The 19,170-nt window shown below is 37.7% G+C and overlaps 1 protein-coding gene across 1 annotated transcript in view; it reads left to right on the top strand.

Annotated features, from left to right (window-relative positions):
• The first annotated feature begins 272 nt into the window (after positions 1-272).
• The window catches only part of SH2D4A (SH2 domain containing 4A), a 32,423-nt gene continuing 13,525 nt past the window's right edge, over positions 273-19,170 (top strand). The window contains exons 1-4 of the mRNA XM_087915381.1: positions 273-582; positions 783-986; positions 7,129-7,288; positions 16,291-16,465. Of these exons, the coding sequence (XP_087771507.1) occupies positions 821-986; positions 7,129-7,288; positions 16,291-16,465 (501 nt within the window). The 5' untranslated portion in view covers positions 273-582; positions 783-820. The remainder of the gene's footprint in view (positions 583-782; positions 987-7,128; positions 7,289-16,290; positions 16,466-19,170) is intronic.

The raw sequence follows: 19,170 nt of genomic DNA, 5'->3' as shown, positions 1-19,170 counted from the left end.
CCCTCTTTCTACTTCTCCCTTTCTTACCTGGTAGCCACTGAAACCATTGAATGTTTTCATGACTCACTCTTTAGCCTTCTCTCCCCTTCCTTAGAATATAACACATTAACTGGTTGATTTATAATTTATAGATATTAATAAATTTTATAATTTTATGTTATGGTTTATATAAATCTCAGGGATACCCTAAGCCTACTTATACTAAAGACCAGAATCTTTAATTGGCACCAGTTATTTCACCAGCTAGGAAATGCTAAGAAAACAGACAAGGAAGGCATCACACATTTCTTTTCCCTTTGCTGCTATCACTTTGTTCATAGGCATTCTCTTCTTTGCTGATTGCCAGAGCTCTTTTTCTCAAATTGAGGGTGAGAGTTCATTTCTCGGTGACTGGTACATTAACTTTCTGTTTGCTGAGTCAGAGAGAGGGTTAGCCACACCTGCAACTTAAGTTGTGCGGGGAGTGGTTTGACGTGATATCAGATTAAGGCAGTCTTCTCCCCTCCTTGTTTCTGTTCTGATTAAACTCTCCTTAATCCCGGTGACTATCTTTCTGTGAAATATAGTTCCTGTTTTTCTCAGGTTGTTATTTAGGTTTTCTTTTCCACCATTGCAGGAAGTCTGACTTAAAATAGAGCTGCAGACATTAAGGCCATAATTGCCATATGGAAAGCCTGCACTCCTGCTGTTTTTCTAGGGTGGGGGTAGATTTGTGCTCTCCTTCAGCCCTTCATGTGTGTCTGGACAAGTGGCGGAGAGTGACGTGACTCTCTCTCACACAGGGCCAGCACTGATTCATGCCAGGAAGCTTTCTCCAGCCATGCTGAAGCAGATCCTGTCCGACATGTATGTGGACCCAGAGCTCCTGGCTGAGCTCAGCGAAGAGCAAAAGCAGATATTGTTCTTCAAGATGAGGCAGGAGCAGGTCAGAAGGTGGAAAGAAAGAGAAGCAGTAGCTACCACCCCAAAGCCAGTACTGAAGAAAGGTCAGTGTATGACCATTTTCTTTCTTATTTCTTGTCCAGAATTTTATCTCACTTTCCAAGCATTGACTCAAAGTTTGCCATTGGATAAGTTTTGATGATGTTGTTGAATGAAAAAGCAATATTCTGTAGCTTTAGATGATGCGTGCTTTTACATAAATCATTAAAAATTTAAGCTGAATAACCAGCTGGTTAAACAAGAGAGTTTTTTTAGCCCTCCTAAATTCTAAGATTGAAGTGAGCCAAAGATCAGACTCACTAGCAAATTTGACAGGAATATTTTTTTCATAGTTTCCTCATAGGGAACATCCATCCACGTGGCATTTTGTCCAGTATTCTCAAGCACTTTGAAGCAGTCTTGACAATTATCTTTACTCCCTTCTTGCTACAGAACGTTGAGAATATAGTAAGTCAGTTCAGCTAGCCAAGAGGAGCCTGAAAAAAGAATAGGGAGCTTTCTACCTGAGCTGCTTCTGGTGCAATAAGCATTATTCCACAAAAAAAGGAAACAAGATACTGTAAAGTGCTAGCATTGCCCTTTCATATCCTAGTACATGTATATATGAAGGTTTTTTGTAGAAAGGAATAGGTGAAGATAAGGAGTATTTGCAATATGGTGAGGCTTCCTGGTAGCCAACCCCATTGATTGTGATATGATATTATGTCACGTATGTTGCAACCAAGCACTTTTCTCAACAATCAGGTTGTTGATTGTTGCAACAAATCAACAGGAAAAAGATCCCATTGGGATGGCTGCAAGGTATGATCCAAAAAGTAAAGCTTGCAACTATCATAGTGTCCTGCATGCTCCATATTAAAAGCTGCATGATCCATATTAAAAAACAAGCAATAAAAAAATTAGCAACCTATTACTTTGCACACAATCCCTATGGTAAAGTTGGAATCAGCCAAATTTATTTACCTTTTCATCCCAGCTTATCTTTCCAACATCCCCCACCCCATTCCATTCAAAAGTACAAATAACAGAGGTGATAATGAGTCACTTTGGAAGTCATTTTCCTGGCCTAGAAAATCAAATTTAAATGCTTTGCCCACTTCTTTACAGTGTGGAACATGTTATTCTTTTCAGTGGAATACTGAAGTTGGAGTTAGATGGAATTTTATCACTTCAGAATTTTTGGGTGTTACAGTGATTTTTGTTTCTATTTTTCACTGTTCAGAAGTAAAAATGAATAGAAACAGCATTCAGACTGCCAAGTTGGCTCTGCCCACTCACAGACACCAAGTTACCACTTACTGTGGGTGGCAGGAGGAAGAGCTAGATGGGCAGGCAAGCAAGTGGGAGCTGGTGGCTTCCCATTTTCATACCTCCCACCGCCTCCCCTGCCACTGGGACAAAGAGGCTGGAGGAACAGCGGTAGTGGTTGGAATGGGCAGCAGGGAGGTGGTGGCCGCTGAGGACATCCCATTTTCACAGGAGACTTTAAAAAAAAAACATATTGTGTTGGTCAAAACCAATGTACTTTATTTAGGTCATTGACCAGTTTTATGTACCATAAAACATGGAATTTGCGATATAAAGCAGGACCATTTAAATTCCCTTCCCTTAAGATACCAATTAGTTGTGATAGAGGGATTTCTCACTATCTAATTTCATGAAGATGTTTTGCAGTTGGCTTTGAAATAACAGCTAAGATAATTGAGGGTTTGGATAACAGTATTTTTCATGACCAGCATCTGCCTAAATGTTTAATTAGAAGTTATGTCTATAAGTGTTGCTCATTTTAACTAACAACCCATACTATAATTTCTATTACTTTGGGGTCTCTTTAACTAGAGATGGAACTAGAGAATTATGAATGCAGTCTCAGGTCTGAAATATATTGATATTATGTAAATTCTATTTAATATTATATTTTTATATAATATGATTTCCATTTCTTGGAAGAATAATTTATGTCAATATTAGTAAGCCCAACAAGGCCCTCAAGCAAGATAGAATAAATAGTACTAATTAGCTATAATTTGATAAAAGCATGGCATTATATAAAGAAAATAATATGCTCAACAATTGGACCATTAACCTCTTCTTTAAATGCCTTCAGTGTTGGAGTCAGAATAAGAAACATGTAATTACATATGCAGACAAGGCCCATTCAGATTCAATGAATAGAAGGCACAACAAGAATTATTCAGTGAAGAACAGAATGTACTGTGATTGATGTATTTATAAATTGCTAGAAGTATAAAATCTGATCTTAAGAACAATAGAAAGATATTAAGAAAAAAGAAATTCAAAGTGCTTATATCAAACAAAAAACATCTGCCAGGGCATATATATGTATATATCCCTACTTAAAGATGATAGAACAAATAAAAAGCAGTATAAAAATACAACAGTGGGAAGAATTATGGATCAAATTAATAAAATCTAAAAAAAATATTAAAAAATAGTACAAAATATTAAAATTGGTATGCAACTTAATCAATAATGTTCAAGATAGACATACATTACTATAATAAATGTTGGAAATGCCTTGAAATAAAAATAACATTTTACCATATGAAAAAACCTTAGAATATTAAAACCTTTAATATGTACAAACAATAATAAGTAATAATACAATAGAGAGTTTACTAACAAATTATTTGTTGTATTTTGCAGTTGCTTATTAAAGTCATATTTATCTTTGGATGCAAAATTTCATACTAACATAAACTTTATCTCTAAAGGCTTCAGCCATCTAAATTGTTAAATTAGTAAAGTGTTAATAATCTCAAATCAATATTGTCTAAATACCATTATACTCAATAATAAAATATACTATTTATGCTTTACAATAAAGTGGTAACCTCAGAAGTCATTGATAATTGGTTCTGGAAGGCACAAGGAGTACTAAAAATGATGAATGCAAACAACCACATGACTTACCACATGACCCTTTGTTTCAGTTGGGAAAGACTTCCTGTCTATCCATTTTCCTATGTCAGTGACTTTTCCAGCATGGTCGATTTCCTGTTTGTCTTCTGCAGCTGTCCCCCACTTCCTTTTGCAGTGATCTTTATGGTATAGCCAATTTTCTGTCCATTCTCCATGGTCATCCCCCTCTTTGGCATATCAAGTACCAAACAAATGACAAAAACTAGAACAACATTTTCATGCCAAAATGCTTTGAGTACCAAATTTGATGAGTCTTGAAGCAATCAAGTACTGAAGTAACACAACTTTAAAAAAAGAATAAATCTTGTTTTTTCCACTAATATAAATTGCGCATGATTTTACAAACAGATCACTCCTCATTAAATGCTAGAATGTATCTGATATAGTAATTCTGCTATTATAATAATAGAATTACAAATTGCTGGCTTGAAGCAGCTCTAGACAAATTGGTTTTTTACTTAATCTGCTATCAAGCTGCACTAGATTAAGTTTATTGACACTGACATGACGGATATTTTTTAAAGAGAGGTCCATGGCAGGCACAAACATTCTTTAAGGCAAGCAGAAACTTCAGTGCAGATAACAGAAAGCAACTATACCATGGCTGCTTTTTTCTATTTGTTGTAGACAAGCTATAGACCCATGATGGTGAACCTATGGCACATGTGCCACAGATGGCATGCAGAGCCATTTGTGCCGGCATGCAAGCCCCAGCCAAACTTAACTCACTGTGCATACGCGCTCCTCCCAGCTGTTTTTTGGCCTGTTTGAGGCCTTTTTCGGCCTCCTAGAGACTCGAGGGAAGCCTCTGCAGCCTTTAGAGGCCAAAAACCAGGCCTATTTTATCACTTCCTGTATATCTGGAAATACCAGAAGTGACAAAACGGGCCCATTTTTCAGCCTCCAAAGGCTGCAGAGGTTTCCCTCAAGCCTCTGGGAGGCAAAAAAAAATGGCTTCAAATGGGCCAAAAATCAGCTGGGAGGTGCGAGCATGCCCAATGCAGGCAAGGGGGCAGCGAAGGGGGGATTGCACATCCATGTACAAGGGGTCTGAGGGGGCACGCGCATTGCCTTTTGGGTGCTGGCATGTGTGGGCACGCAATTTTTAGCACAGGAGCCCCAAAAGTTTAGCCACCACTGCTGTAGGCCATATCAAGTGCATCTGGTTCACCAGATGAGTTACTCAGCCTTCAGACCCATTTTTCCTTTTCTCACTCTTTCCTGAATCCAGATATAATTAACTTATCATGAAACATGAAGTCTGTCACTTTATGGTAAATGGTGGGTGTAGGGAGATGGAGGTAATGAATTTGTTAACTGTTTTGCACTGTAAAGACAAGAAGTGAAAATAATTTGTGTTATATTTTATCTCAACTAAATAGTCTATTGTTATATGAATCAGTAGCTGACTCCAATGGGGTTGTGTTCTTCTTCTTTTTTTGCACAGCTTTCTCTTGTTTTCCCCAAACAACTTACTTTGATCCTCATAAAACAAGGGCAGGATTTTCAAGCCAAATTGTTGGCTAAGAGACAAATTTGAAGGGAAACTGGGACATTAAGAGGTTAATTATTGACATGGACTATAAAAATGAAAATTAGGATGGAATATTTCTTATTTAAAGAGAGAGGCTCTTTGTGTGTGTGTAAGTGGTATTCAGCAGATTCTGACCAGTTCTGGAAAACCGGTAGCCGAAATTATGAGTAGTTCGGAAAACCGGCAAATGCCACCTCTGTCTGGAGATTTTACAGTATCCTTCCCCTGCCACGCCCACCAAGCCCCGCCCACAGAACCGGTAGTAAAAAAAATTGTGTTCAGGTCTTCTCCCATGTAATATTGAGAGTATCTTGGCAACGTTTCTACGAGGTCCCACTCGCCATCTTCAGGCTGGTGCTTTCAACTTCGTGCTTGTGCAAGCAAAGTGTGATTGGAGCTGCCCTCTCTGTATATATACTGGTGGGGAGGTTGGCTGTGTTGTCAGTTCTTGATTGGTTGATGGAGTTGATGTTTGCAGATTGGCTGGCTTTTTTATAAGAACATGTGTGGCTGAGGTATTGGCTGTGTGTCTATCTGCCTCATGTGTTGTGTTTGAGAAGACCCGAACACGCCAAGACCTGCATATGTACCCATGAAAATCTACGAAAACATATGTGTGTGTGTGTGTGTGTATAATAAATTTATGAGATATCAGTATTTAAGAATGGAGGAAATAGGACAATGTTTATGTTTAGTAAAGTAAAGTATGTGGCCTTATGCTATCCTTTAGAAACAAGGTTTATAGAACTTCCGCAAGGTTATCAGTCCAAGAATGCAACCATTAGAATGAAAATTTTCTTTCTCAACCATAATTAAGTTAGAAACAAATATTGTAATAAATAGGCAAATGAAGGCAAGAGTAGAACTATCAGCTTAAGGTCTGTATGGTATCTTTGGAATTTAGAATACATCTATATGCAAAGGCAACACAATGGTTGGTCTCTGATTCACCCTATCATTATTTTATACCAGCATTCAGTTTAGTGCATTAATTAATCAACTAGCCCATATTAATACTGGAGCAGCATGTATATGGATGAAATCAAGATAAATTTATTATTTTAAAGCTTTGCTCATAACTGGTTGCTAATAGTTCTTATTGTTATGGGATAGTTTTGTATTGTTTATTTTACTGTTTGTACTTTTATTATGAATGAAGGCGAATATATATGTCCCAGGATCATATTTCAGGATCAGATATGGGTTACTCACTGGGACTAGAGATTTTGTCTTCCAAACTGGGCTCCAGCACGAGTCTGAAAGCTCGGAAGACAAAATCTCTGGTCCCCGTGACTGACCAAGATTGGATCATGTACTTTTATTAGTCAGTGACTAAAACAAAGTTTCTGTCTGGATGAAACTACTAAGATATTTGTTAATTCATGTATTTTGGCTTCATTTATTCTATCAACAATCTCAAATGTCTCTGAATAGATTTTCCTTATATCTATTAAAATAGTAGTACAGAAATATTAGACTTCCTTTTGACTTTTTTTTAACGGAACTGCTAAATGGGTACCTTTAAATCCCTTATGGAATTTATCTAAATTCATTTGAGCTTGTAAAATATTGGAGGCCACTTTGCTATTCCATTAAAGAGTCAACCAGATGGAAGTGGACATGGATGGTAGAGGAGCTTAATAGACTGAACATACTGTAGATTACTGCTAATTTCACTGACGTAAAAGCAGTTATATGTTATCTTTCAGACCATGGAAAATCTGTGCAGTGGAAGCTTGGTGCAGATGGTGATATCTGGGTATGGGTAATGGGAGAACACATGCTGGATAAACCATATGATCTTCTGGGTAGTGAGATTCTTGCTGAAAGCGTGAAGCAACAGTCACTTCAGCAAATAGAGACAATAAGGTTAGTATGGTCTTCCAAAACTGAAAACAAATACACCAAATCTGTCATTAAAAGGAATTTCATTTGTAGTCCTTTTGCTCTGGTATCCTGTCTAATATCTCTATTTAACAGTAGAATAAAGGAGATAAAGGATGCCCCTGTTTTGTTCCCTTCTGGATTTCAACTGATTTTATAAAATCTCCATTCGTCATGATTCGAGCTTTCTGGAGCGTATAGATAGACTTCAGATTCTGTATAAATCCAAATCAGTCCAAATTCCATTTTTTCCAATACTTTAAATATAAAGGTCCATTTCAAATTGTCCAAAGCTTTTTCTGCATCCAAAAAAATTAATGCAACCTGTTTGTCGTTACATTGCCATAAATATTCAATCATATTCAAAATTATTCTTACATTATCTTTTAATTATCTTTTAGGTAAGAAGCTATACCGGTCTTTACGTATATAATCCTGTAAAAACGTTTTAAAATATTTCAGCTAAAATAGATGTAGTCATTATTAAGGAGATTGCCCTGTAGTTAAATCCAGTCCATCTTTGGGTATTAAAGAAATGTAGGCAGAAGTAATTGATCTTCAAAAAATTTATAGAATCCGCTCAGTAGGCCATCTGGTCTGAGAGCTTTGCCTGTTTTAGCTCTTTTAATGGCTTCTATTATTTCAAAAGTTGTTATTGGACTGTTCAATTCAAGTCTTTGAATGTTTTTGTTATTCATGTAAGTCTTATTCCCCTCTTGAAGCTTGGTTATCATCGTCTTTTCTGTCTTAGTTTGTTTGCCAACTATCTCTCTGGTTTATTTGCATATTCAAAAAAGTGTTGTTTCATATCTTTAAGTTTCTTTTCAATATTTGAAACAATTAACAAAGAAATTTGTTGCTGCAATATTTTTACTTGATTAAATATGTTATAATCTTCTGGTTAGCTCTGGAGTTCCCTCACCTTTAATTTAATTTCTTGTAACGTATTTTGGATTTTTTTTCTTCCATTTTCCTCTTAATTACTTTATTGTACTGTATACAATATCCTCCTATCACAGCCTTATAAGCATCCCATTTTATTGTCAAATTTGTTCTCTTACCTAAATTATTATTAAAATGGTTTTCAAGTACCTGTTTACATTCTTTAACAATTTTTGGTCTCATTTAATCTCCATTTAAGAGGACCAAATTTAAGATGTAAAGTCACATCTTATGAATTACGGTCAGAAAGTTTTTAGAAGAATAATAGCTTTGGTTGTTTTGTAAATCCAAATCATATCAATTCTAGAAAAGGATTTCTCTGAAAAAAGGCAAAGTCTTTCGTTAGGTCATTTTTATATTTCCAAACATTGATTAAACCTAAAGTATCAGCCAGCTTGAAAAAAATTGGGGGCAATTTCCCTTGTGTTTGTTTAATTCCTTTACCCGCTGATCTGTCCAATTGTGGGGTTACTACTACATATAGTCTCCAATTACACACCAATACTGAAAAGAATAGGAGAGTAAATGTTCAGACAGATGTTTAATACACACACACACACACACACATACACATGCAATATATAATACAATATCATAGGATGCTTTAAATTTTTCTTCTATAAAAAGTGGTAAAGACAGTGAAAGGAACAGTGGTGGGATTCAAATAATTTAACAACTGGTTTTCTGCCGTAATTACCAGCTGGGTAGGAATGGCTGGCTGATGATGTGACTGGGTGGACGTGGCCAACTTGATGTCACTCCCGTCAAGGGACACTTTGCCTCATCTGGCCTTTTCTGATCGTGGGGATGCTGCAACAGTCCTAAGATGGCCATATGTTCCTTTTTACAGTGCGTTGTAATTTTAAATGGTCACTAAATGAACTGTTGTAAGTCAAGGATTACCTGTACAAAAATACAAAAAACTTATTTGTTGCAAAAAGCTGTCCTAAATATCAATCATTACATTAGAAGTGGAGGTATACACACTGAAGATCAATGATAGCCATAGTCATCATGGAAACCTAAGCCAATCTGTCTGAATACCTTCTTTTTTATCAGCAATACCTGCAAGCCAGAATTACAAATCAGGCAGGGTGCCAGAGCACCTTGAGGAATTAAAATAGTTAAAATGCAATGATAAATATCTTTGCTCTTGCTCATGAAGTGAAACCCTTTAGCAGAGAGGTCATTTAAGCTCTCCAGAAAGTGGGTGGGCACCCTTGGGCTACAAAATGCCAGGCTAAAGAGACAAATTAACGAAGTATATAGGGACCCAGGTTCAAGTCTCTGCCCTCCCATGCTTGTGGATCACAATAAAATTAGTACATGCCACAGATATCTAAATAAACTTCAAGTCTGGTGGCATGTTACTATGCCTTATTATCACGAGAGAAAACTAAAATTAATTGAAGGATCCACACACCTACCTCCTTTTTTTTAACCTTACTATCAGTGAGCAATCATGTGCCTTGGCCACTCTGAAGCAATGAAAGAGACTCCTGTCCCAAAGGTGCTTTTTCAAGATGCAACTGGACTTTCTGGAGACCAAGTTGCCTCTTGTAGAAAGTTAGCACCCTCCCCCCAGAAGAATGAAATATTAAAAAGGCAAAAAATTATATTTCCCTAAATGAGAAATAGAGAAACATGCTCTTAAAAGGCAGGAAACAGTCTCAATCTTTCTTAATAGCCGCAAAGAAACTGAGGAGGTTACCATTTAAAAATGCAGATTTGGTAATCCATTCAAAACAGGATTAAAACCCCAAGGAAACCAGCATCTAGGATTAATTCTGTGGTGGTCTGGCACTTGAAATGAGACGCAGGGAAACGTCTGAGCAAATGCCAGCTCTGAGCGAACTCAGGCAGCAGTATTTATTGAAGATTCAGAAAACAAATGACCTCGACAAAATAATAACATACAGGCACAGAAAGTCCCGCTGACGAAAGTCCTTGCTGTATACCTATAATTATCACCTATTTCCCTGTGTACCTATAATTATCACCTATTTCCCTGTGTACCTATAATTATCACCTATTTCCCTGTGTACCTATAATTATCACCTATTTCCCTGTTCCTTCTAAGCCTGCAGATAACAGGATAAGACACTCCTGCGTAAAAGTACTCCTACTCTCACTAGGAATGCCTGCATATCCTTATCTTTATGGCTGTACAAAGGACTTACAGAAAATGATTAATAACATATGTTACCACATTCCCTCCTTTTTTATTTATTCAAAGATAGGGGGTGTTTTAGTGGCATAGTACACAGTTCCCTCGCGACCTGGTCTCATATGTCGAAAAGCTGAGGTACACATTTGTAATAGATTAGGAATACATTGAATAAAACAACATAACATAATAAGTATAAGTACTTAATTTAGTACTGGTTCGCTCATTCAAAGGAACACCATGTAACAAAACTCCACCTTTCCCAGACCCAGGTACATGCATACAAAGCCAACAATTAGTAACATTTAAACCCTTAGCCGCAAATCGAATGTCCTTGATATAGGAATTTTCTTTCCATAAATTATCTCCAAGGTCTCTAGTTTCTGAGATAATAACAGCTCTTCGCCTCCATATTAGAGGCCGTGGAGGCATAAGACGAATGGAAAGAGAGTCTGTATAAGTTAATTTAGGCAACTCCAATTGACACCGATATTGTCCATAGTCTGAAACAGAAACATTAAACAGGATCAGAGTTGTTGCAACAGGCTGAAGATATAATATCCTTATCAGGTCCCGAGTAAAGAATGTCCTGATCCTTATGCCAGGACCAATGTGCTGAAAAATCAAAGGATGCCGCTGTTTGCAGATCAATTTAGTCCGGTTCCCCAGAGGAACCTGCTGCATACAAGTTGGCAATCTCAGATAAGCAGTCATCCTTTCCCAGCCTTCACAACGCCGCGCCTGACTGCCGGCATCAAGAGAATCAGGAACCACAGGAACGCCATCCTGCTTCTCCGAAACCTCCTCACCGGTGCTCATAATGATCAGGCCGAACGCACCCGACCAGGAACCCAACGAATTTGACCAAGATGTTCTACTGCTGCATAACCACGTCCCCACGTAATCAGCTCAGCAGGAACCCATGCCGATCCGGAAGGAACCGCACCAACACCCGAGGTCTCACCGCATCTGTAGAAGGGGAAGAAAATGCCTGCTGGCCGCACTCGCAGGGGGTTACCAGACAAATTTAAAAATTTAAAGTATAACATCCATTTGCCAAATCATTGAAGGTTTCAACCCCTGGGGTTGACTCCCATAGGGATAGCTGTGCCCTGCCTTGAACAAGTTGGACATTGTTGAATTATGGCAGCAGCTTCTGCAGTAGTAAGCTTGAATTGGTGTGCCAGCGCTTTAGCGTTTTGATGAAAATAACTATGGCTGTCCCATGGCTGGACAGTGAGAACTGAAGTTACAGCACTGTCAGCTTTGGCATTACCTTGTGATAAAATTCCAGGCAAATTACTATGACTACGAATGTGGGCAACAAAACATGCATGCACATGTTGCTCCAAACATCCTTGCAACAACAAAAGCAATTTTAAAATATTAGGTGATATTCCAGGAGACAAATAGGAACCTGCTACAAAGGGTAACAAAGTATATACATACAAAGAATCCACTATTAGATTAAAAGCCTGATTTTGAAAATTTTGAAAGGCCAAAACTACAGCAGCAAGTTCTGCCTGCTGGGCAGACTTCTGCTCTGATGTCACTTTTGTAATGCCAAATTCAGATTTATCTTTCCAAACACAAGCACCAAAAACTTTTCCTCCATCAGTAAAAACTGTAGGAGCATCTGATATGCCCAATGGTATCCTTTCTTACATTTCGGGCACACTGATTTAGGACCAACACCCTGTCCCATTGATCTCTTTATTTTGCTGACTTTGACCCCTCCAGGAGCCCGACATTGCGCTTTTAAAATGTCCAGGCTTCCCACAATTGAAACACTTTCCCTTTTGAGCACTTCCTGCTTGCAAAGCCAAAGCTAAAGTCTCCATGTTAAAAGACTGACTCCCAACCTTCCTACATGCATTAATCAAATCTGCGATTTCTAAGCTCTCCACTTGCTATAAGTGGATTTAAAATCTTTTGCAATCTGTGTTAGCTTGTTCTATTGCTAACTTCAAAAGCAATTCTTGCTGGGCGAATTGATTTTCAATTTGTCTTTCAATAGCCAATTTTAATCTGCTAACAAAATTTTCATAGGGTTCATTGTTCCCTTGTTTGATGTTAGTGAAAGTTTTCTCGATCAGCTTCACCGTCAGGAGAGCCCCTATGGCTTGAAAAATTATTTGTGGGAGAAGAGCAATCCCTCCTCAGGCATACCATCTCTCTGTTGTTCCACTGTTGTATAGTTACCAGCTCCGTAAAGCTGATCTGGGATAACATTTGCTGTTCCCCTCTGGACTGCCAGCTGTCTCCATTTCTGATCTAACACCAAATATTGAGCTGGAGTTAAAATCATATTCAACAGAGCTTTCCAGTCAGCCGGAATCATTTTATTTCCATAACCAACTGCTTCTAACAACGCCTGAGTATATGGCGATCTAACACCATACTCTTTTGCTGCTTGCTTAATTTCCTTTAAAATCCTGAGAGCTAGAGGCTTCCACTCCCTGCGGATTCAACGCAGCGTCCACGACAATTTCTACTGGATTAAGTTGAACCTCTACTCCAAACTCCACTAAATCATCTCCTGATAACTCCCTCTATTTTTGCTTCTTGAATACCTGCAGTAACTGCATCTACTTGAACTCTTAAAGGTAAACTCTTATCCTCTGACAAAGTATTTTCAGCACCTGACAGTCCCCGGATTTATCCGGAGGTGCCATCGGCGGCAACAAACGTACCGCATGGTAAGGCAGAAAACCTTCTTCGGGGTGCTAGGAGCGGTTGTTCATAAGTAGCTAACGCATCTATAATCACCTCCAAGTTAACAAAATTGAAGAAGGGGCACGAGGTTCTTCGTGAAAAAATTTCCCTATCTTTTCCAGGACTCTACTTTAATACTACCTCCCTCTGGATATGACTGAATATGTTTCCAAACATACTGTAATAAGTCCTCAATTTCTTTCTTACTTATTGCATGTCCTCTACTATGAATTCCAAACCTAAAACTATTCCCAGTGATCCCTCTCAATTCCCTGATGTGCTCTTTCTGAGCCTTCGAGAGATCTCCCCCCATACTCACGAAAAGAATCTATCTCCGTCCAGCGAAGAAGATGAGGGCCCAGTCGACGTCCGCGACAATGAGTATAGGATGCGGGAAACGTATAGCCTTTCCAAGCTATCACGTCGGAACGTATAGCCTTTCCAAGCTATCACGTCGGGGTCACCACTTGTGGTGGTCTGGCACTTGAAATGAGACGCAGGGAAACGTCTGAGCAAATGCCAGCTCTGAGCAAACTCAGGCAGCAGTATTTATTGAAGATTCAGAAAACAAATGACCTCGACAAGATAATAACATACAGGCACAGAAAGTCCCGCTGACGAAAGTCCTTGCTGTATACCTATAATTATCACCTATTTCCCTGTGTAGCTATAATTATCACCTATTTCCCTGTTCCTTCTAAGCCTGCAGATAACAGGATAAGACACTCCTGCGTAAAAGTACTCCTACTCTCACTAGGAATGCCTGCATATCCTTATCTTTATGGCTGTACAAAGGACTTACAGAAAATGATTAATAACATATGTTACCACAAATTCCATTTGTTAAACAAGATTAATTCCCCCCCAGCTCATTGCTGGCCTTTGTGAAACAAACTAATTAAAATCAAATAACAAAATACACAAAACAAGCCTCTAAATTACAAAATGCTTAGAACAAACTGTATAAAAATCCATGTACTCATCAAACCAATTGGTCATCTCCCCAGGACCTCAAACCCATGTGGTCCTGTTCACCAATAAACCATCTTTCCAATCACCCTCCGTGTTTCCAGTGTCTTTCTCCCCACTTGGAACTGAACCAATGGATATTTCTTCCAACACTCTTGAAAAAAGCACCTTTTGGACAACTATGACCTGGATGACTGAACAATCCCCATAGACAAGAGATTCCTGTGCTCAGTGAACTTACAAAGCACCCTTTCACACCCAGGAGAAGCAATCCTTAAATCCGTTTGCACCAATTAAAATTACTAGCTAGTCTCATTCACCTCACAAGATATCCTAAGGAAACCATTCAAATTTAAGGAAAGTTCACATGCCCCAGAAGATAATAAATAAATCAGATAGTATCAAGCTTGCATCCTGCCTCTTGGAAGTACACCCCAAGCAGTGTAAAAAACCTTTTAAAAAATAAAGTATCAGCAAAAAAAAAAAAAAAAACCCTCCAGAGAAGCAGCTCCGGCTAGTCTGAACATGCTGCCAAGAACTGTTAACTGTTACAATGTAACTAAAGGAGATGCAGTTTCTGAAAATACTTAAGCAGGGCAATAAAGATAAGGATTAAGCTAAAAACAACACAGAGAAACACCAGAATGTTTCCTTCCTGCCTTCGTGACAGGATTAGCCCTGTAAAGTGGGAAAAAACAAAAGGCTATTGGTAGGAGATTTCTTCCAACAACTGATTGGCTGAACTGCTCAGAAAGTTAACAAATGGTTCTCCAGAACCAGCTGAATACCACCACTGGGAAGGAAGATGCATCTTCTCATATGCAGAAAATGCAGGTTCTGCTGTGCCCTCTTCACCAGGGTCTCACTGATGGAGTAACCAAGCTAACCTGCTGGACTGCTGCACACAGAAACTTGATACTACACTTGAATTATTAATATACAAAGGTGTATGGCTGTGCCTGACTTTTCTGACATCAACAATGATCTCTCTTGTTTTTTATTACATTTAAAACCAGACTTTTTATTATACGAGTTCATCAAACGCTCTACCCCTTCCCAGTAACTGCTCTCCTTATCATCCTGAACAAGGGCCACCACTGTGGTATATCAGCATACTTCACAATATGGTTAGTAGCAGGTATGGATCAGGAGGTACTTAGGAAACAGCCCTGATGGGAATCTGTGCTCAAGAACATGGTGTTAAAAAATTGGTCCCAATTCACACATACTGGGGCCTATTAGTGAGAAAAATCAAGAACCCAGTTACACAAAGGAATATTGAAGCCTGATGACCAAGTTTATCTAATAAATGCTGAGGAATGATTGTATTGAATGCTGAACTAAAGTCCACAAATAACACTTACACATGAGTATTTCTTTCCTCTAAGTGCTCCAAGATCGGGTGAAGAACAGGAACTAGCATATAGGGTAGAATTTTGTAAGTTAAATGAAGTCACTACACAGCAGACTGACAAGAACCTTAAAGAATGTGGAATGAAAGAAGAAAGACAAGAGGGCACCATTCATCCTTAATTTCAACTGTGAAATGTTGAATAAGACAGGAAGAACATCCCTAAATGTGATTAAATAAAACAGGAGTTAATTATTTAGTGGGCAGGATTGTTGACAGATCCTCGAGGCACACAGTAGTTCTGTGTTAGAAGTCTCCCATTATTTTTTATTAACTGCAATTATGCAGCTGCTAGTGATTGACATTTTAGTCCAAATGCAGATGCTGGGGAAAAGGACATTCAATCTTTTTCTCCAATATCCAATTCTAAATCTAACTTCATGAAACTGGGGTTGTCTTAGAGGCCCAGTTCTGTAATTTTCATAGCAAGACCATCAATAGTTTCTATAACAGAAATGCCACTGATTGCAGGGAAGGAGGGAAGAAGCAAGCAAGCAATTTCAGTTATATTCATATGACTCTTTCATATAATCTAAATGTGGGAAAATATTAACAGTGATTTGTGTATCTTGGATAATTTAAAGGCCAGCCAACCAGTGTACCACTTTAGTGCTATGTAGTATCCAGATTGAGATATGAAGGTACAGATATAGCTGCCTGTAAAACATTTTTTACATTAACTCCTATTGCAGCTTCCTGTATTTTGCTGCACATGCAGGTAAAAAACAAAGTTGTTTGCAAAGCTTCTTTCCTTGAAAAAGTTTTCTTTTTTTTATTTTATAGAACACCACCAATGGAAAAAGTCACAGAGAGTTTGGTATCATCTCCTCCACAGTTTCCATCAGAATCTGGATTTGAAATACTGCGAGACAATGACATTTTTGTTCAAAGAGATGTAGCAAACAGAGTGGAAAACACACCAGCTGTTGGAAATCACAGAAATCTAGAATGTATCCAGGTAATTTTGTTTCTTAGTACACAAATATTAAAATGAAAGTTAGCCGAGAGGGAAAGAATTCCATTGCAAATCCAATGAATGTTGCTTTTATGAGTTACTTAGGGTCCCAGTGAGCATTCAAGTGAATCAACACTGAGGGAATAATGAAGATTAACTTGCTTGTTTGCTACAGCAGGTTAAACTAAAAAGCTTATTTTTGCTATAATGCTCAACCTCTGCCTTTTCCCATTACAGGTGACACAGTTGTATCAAAAATTGCTGCTGCAGTGTAATATTATGCATTCGGGAAATAATAGTTTTAATTAATATATAAATGAATGACATAAAATAGTTTCATTTTCACTGTATACTTAATTGGGTCAGAGGAGTAAGTTGTCATGCAAAGTCTAAAATTCAGGATAATCTGCCCAGCTAATTGAGTTTAAATATGTTGGAGGACTAATTTCCCTGAAATCAACACTCGGCAGAATTATTTGAATATTAACTGTTTCAACATTTGCAATTAAAATAATATCAAGTGGTCCTGCAAGATTGAGATTATAGGTACAACTTCCCACCTCATAGCTGCACCAGCTTGCACTAAAAAGAGGGCTACTTAACTGGGGAGGAACATTACCCTCATTACTTTTAATTTCCCCTCTATTCCAGAACCATTTAGTATATAAAATTAGATACAATCTTTCTTTCAAAGAATTTTTATTACTTATTTTTACTTTTATTGAATAGTAATTCATTGGAGTTTACAGTAGACATATTACCTTTTAGATAAAAGCAGGAAATACTCTGTCAAGAGTAGATTTTCAGTGAAATCACTTACCAGAACTAATGTACTTATATGTTAATGGGTAAAACAAAAGCATATTTGTGAAGGAGGCTGGTTCCTAGGTCACCTGGGCTGGTAGATAAGGGGAAAACCGGACCATTTATTCCCTTCACTGATTAAAGAAGGTAATCAAGAACTGGAAGAAAACACTTGAAAAAAGCTCTGAGTTAGTGAGCCATGAATGCAATCTTATAATGGTTATAAGCATAATGGTTTATCAACAGGGAGTCTAAAATAGAGGAATCTCCTGCAAACTTTTTAAGAAAAAGCTTCTTTATGTTAAATGTGTTAGGGCTGGGTTTTTGGTTTTTGGTTGTTTTTATTTCCTATCACAAACTATAAAATAAGCTTAATGTACAGTGTGAACCCTGGATCTCAAAGAACATAATAACTCGATATATATTGAGAAGAATAGTATCTCAACAGCATTTGACTTAGTGCAAAATGTTTCCATGATCCCTTCGGCAGTCAAAAAAAGCTGACAATACCTAGCTAGCCAAAGCTTATTTTTAAAAAGCTGACCAGAATTGGGGCCTTTTAGTAGCTGGAAGGATCATCTCCAAATAATCCCAAGTAGACTCAACTGTAAGGTTGGGGGAAAGAGAGCAACAAGAGTTAAGGGTAACTGAGCACAGGGGAGAATTTTTCTTAGAACTTTAACCTTAGACTGTCTACTATTGATCTCACCCCTTTCCTAAGAGGTCTGTAGGAGCATGCGTAAGCGCACCAACGTGTCTACCGTCCCTGTCCTATTGTTTCTTTTATTTTTATTTTTGTTAAATGTATCCATGTATTCATAACTATGTTTTTACTTATACCTATTATCTTGTAAACAATTGACAAAAATAAATTAAATGAATAAGTAAGTAAGTAAATAAATAAATAAATAAATAAAACTTCACTCATGGCCATAAGAGTGGTGAAGCAAGCTCATTTCTTTGTTTTTTTTTGCATATACAGATAGTTGATCTATAGCTCTGCTCAGGGTGACCAGATTCTTTCTGGATAAGGAAGAACACCATGAAAAATACTCTCAGCATCTCTCAGACACACGTGCACACACACACACACACACACACACACACCTTATATATAATATCTTCTCTATTATATTCTTACTTCCTCTATTATATTCTTTCTGTACTTCTGTATTATATTCTTACTTTCTCTTTCTTCTCGTTTTTTCTTGCACTTTTTACTCCTTTCTATTCTCTATTAGTTTTTATTAGATGTTACAATTACTATATTATTATTATGTTACTAGTCAAAATTCTTAGTAAAAATTATATATGAAAATTACTGTCTAGAAGTTGAGATATATAATTGATTAACAGTTATAAAAATAGCACATTGATGATACCATACTTTGTGCTGCTGGAGGGCCTCTTGCAGTGGTCTCATATAGATGTTAAAGAAGATGGGGAGAGCCTTGAGGCACCCCACATTACAGAGGCTTGACTTCTTTCTTCCCTCTTAGCTTAGAAATATTTATCTTTTCATCCCATATCCCATCTCGTTTCAATAAACAATTCCATGCAACATTACGTTTCAGTCCTCGTGTCAGCAGAAAGTTCATAAAGGGCTGTGGTGGGATTCAACCAATTTAACGACTGGTTCTTCCTAATGACTGGGTGATCATGTAATTGAATGGGACTGGTCAACTTGATGTCACTCACAGCAACATGGGGCGGTAGCACAGGAGGGCTGAAGTGGCAGTGGCAATGACCGGAGTCTTAGATTTACCTTTGTATAGCAACAGCATCGGTGATTCTCTGATTCCTCATCTTTTGCTGGGTCTCGCTGCCTGATAGGGTTTTATTTTATTTTATTTTATTTGGTTTGTCAATTGCTTATAAGATAATAGGTATAAGTAAAAACATGG

This window comes from Pseudonaja textilis, chromosome Z, assembly GCF_049901715.1.
Source record: "Pseudonaja textilis isolate UNSWEBS1 chromosome Z, rPseTex1.2, whole genome shotgun sequence".
In the NCBI taxonomy this organism is placed as follows: domain Eukaryota; kingdom Metazoa; phylum Chordata; class Lepidosauria; order Squamata; family Elapidae; genus Pseudonaja; species Pseudonaja textilis.
Note: the sequence above shows the minus strand (reverse complement) of the source record. Positions and strands in the feature narration are given on the sequence as shown.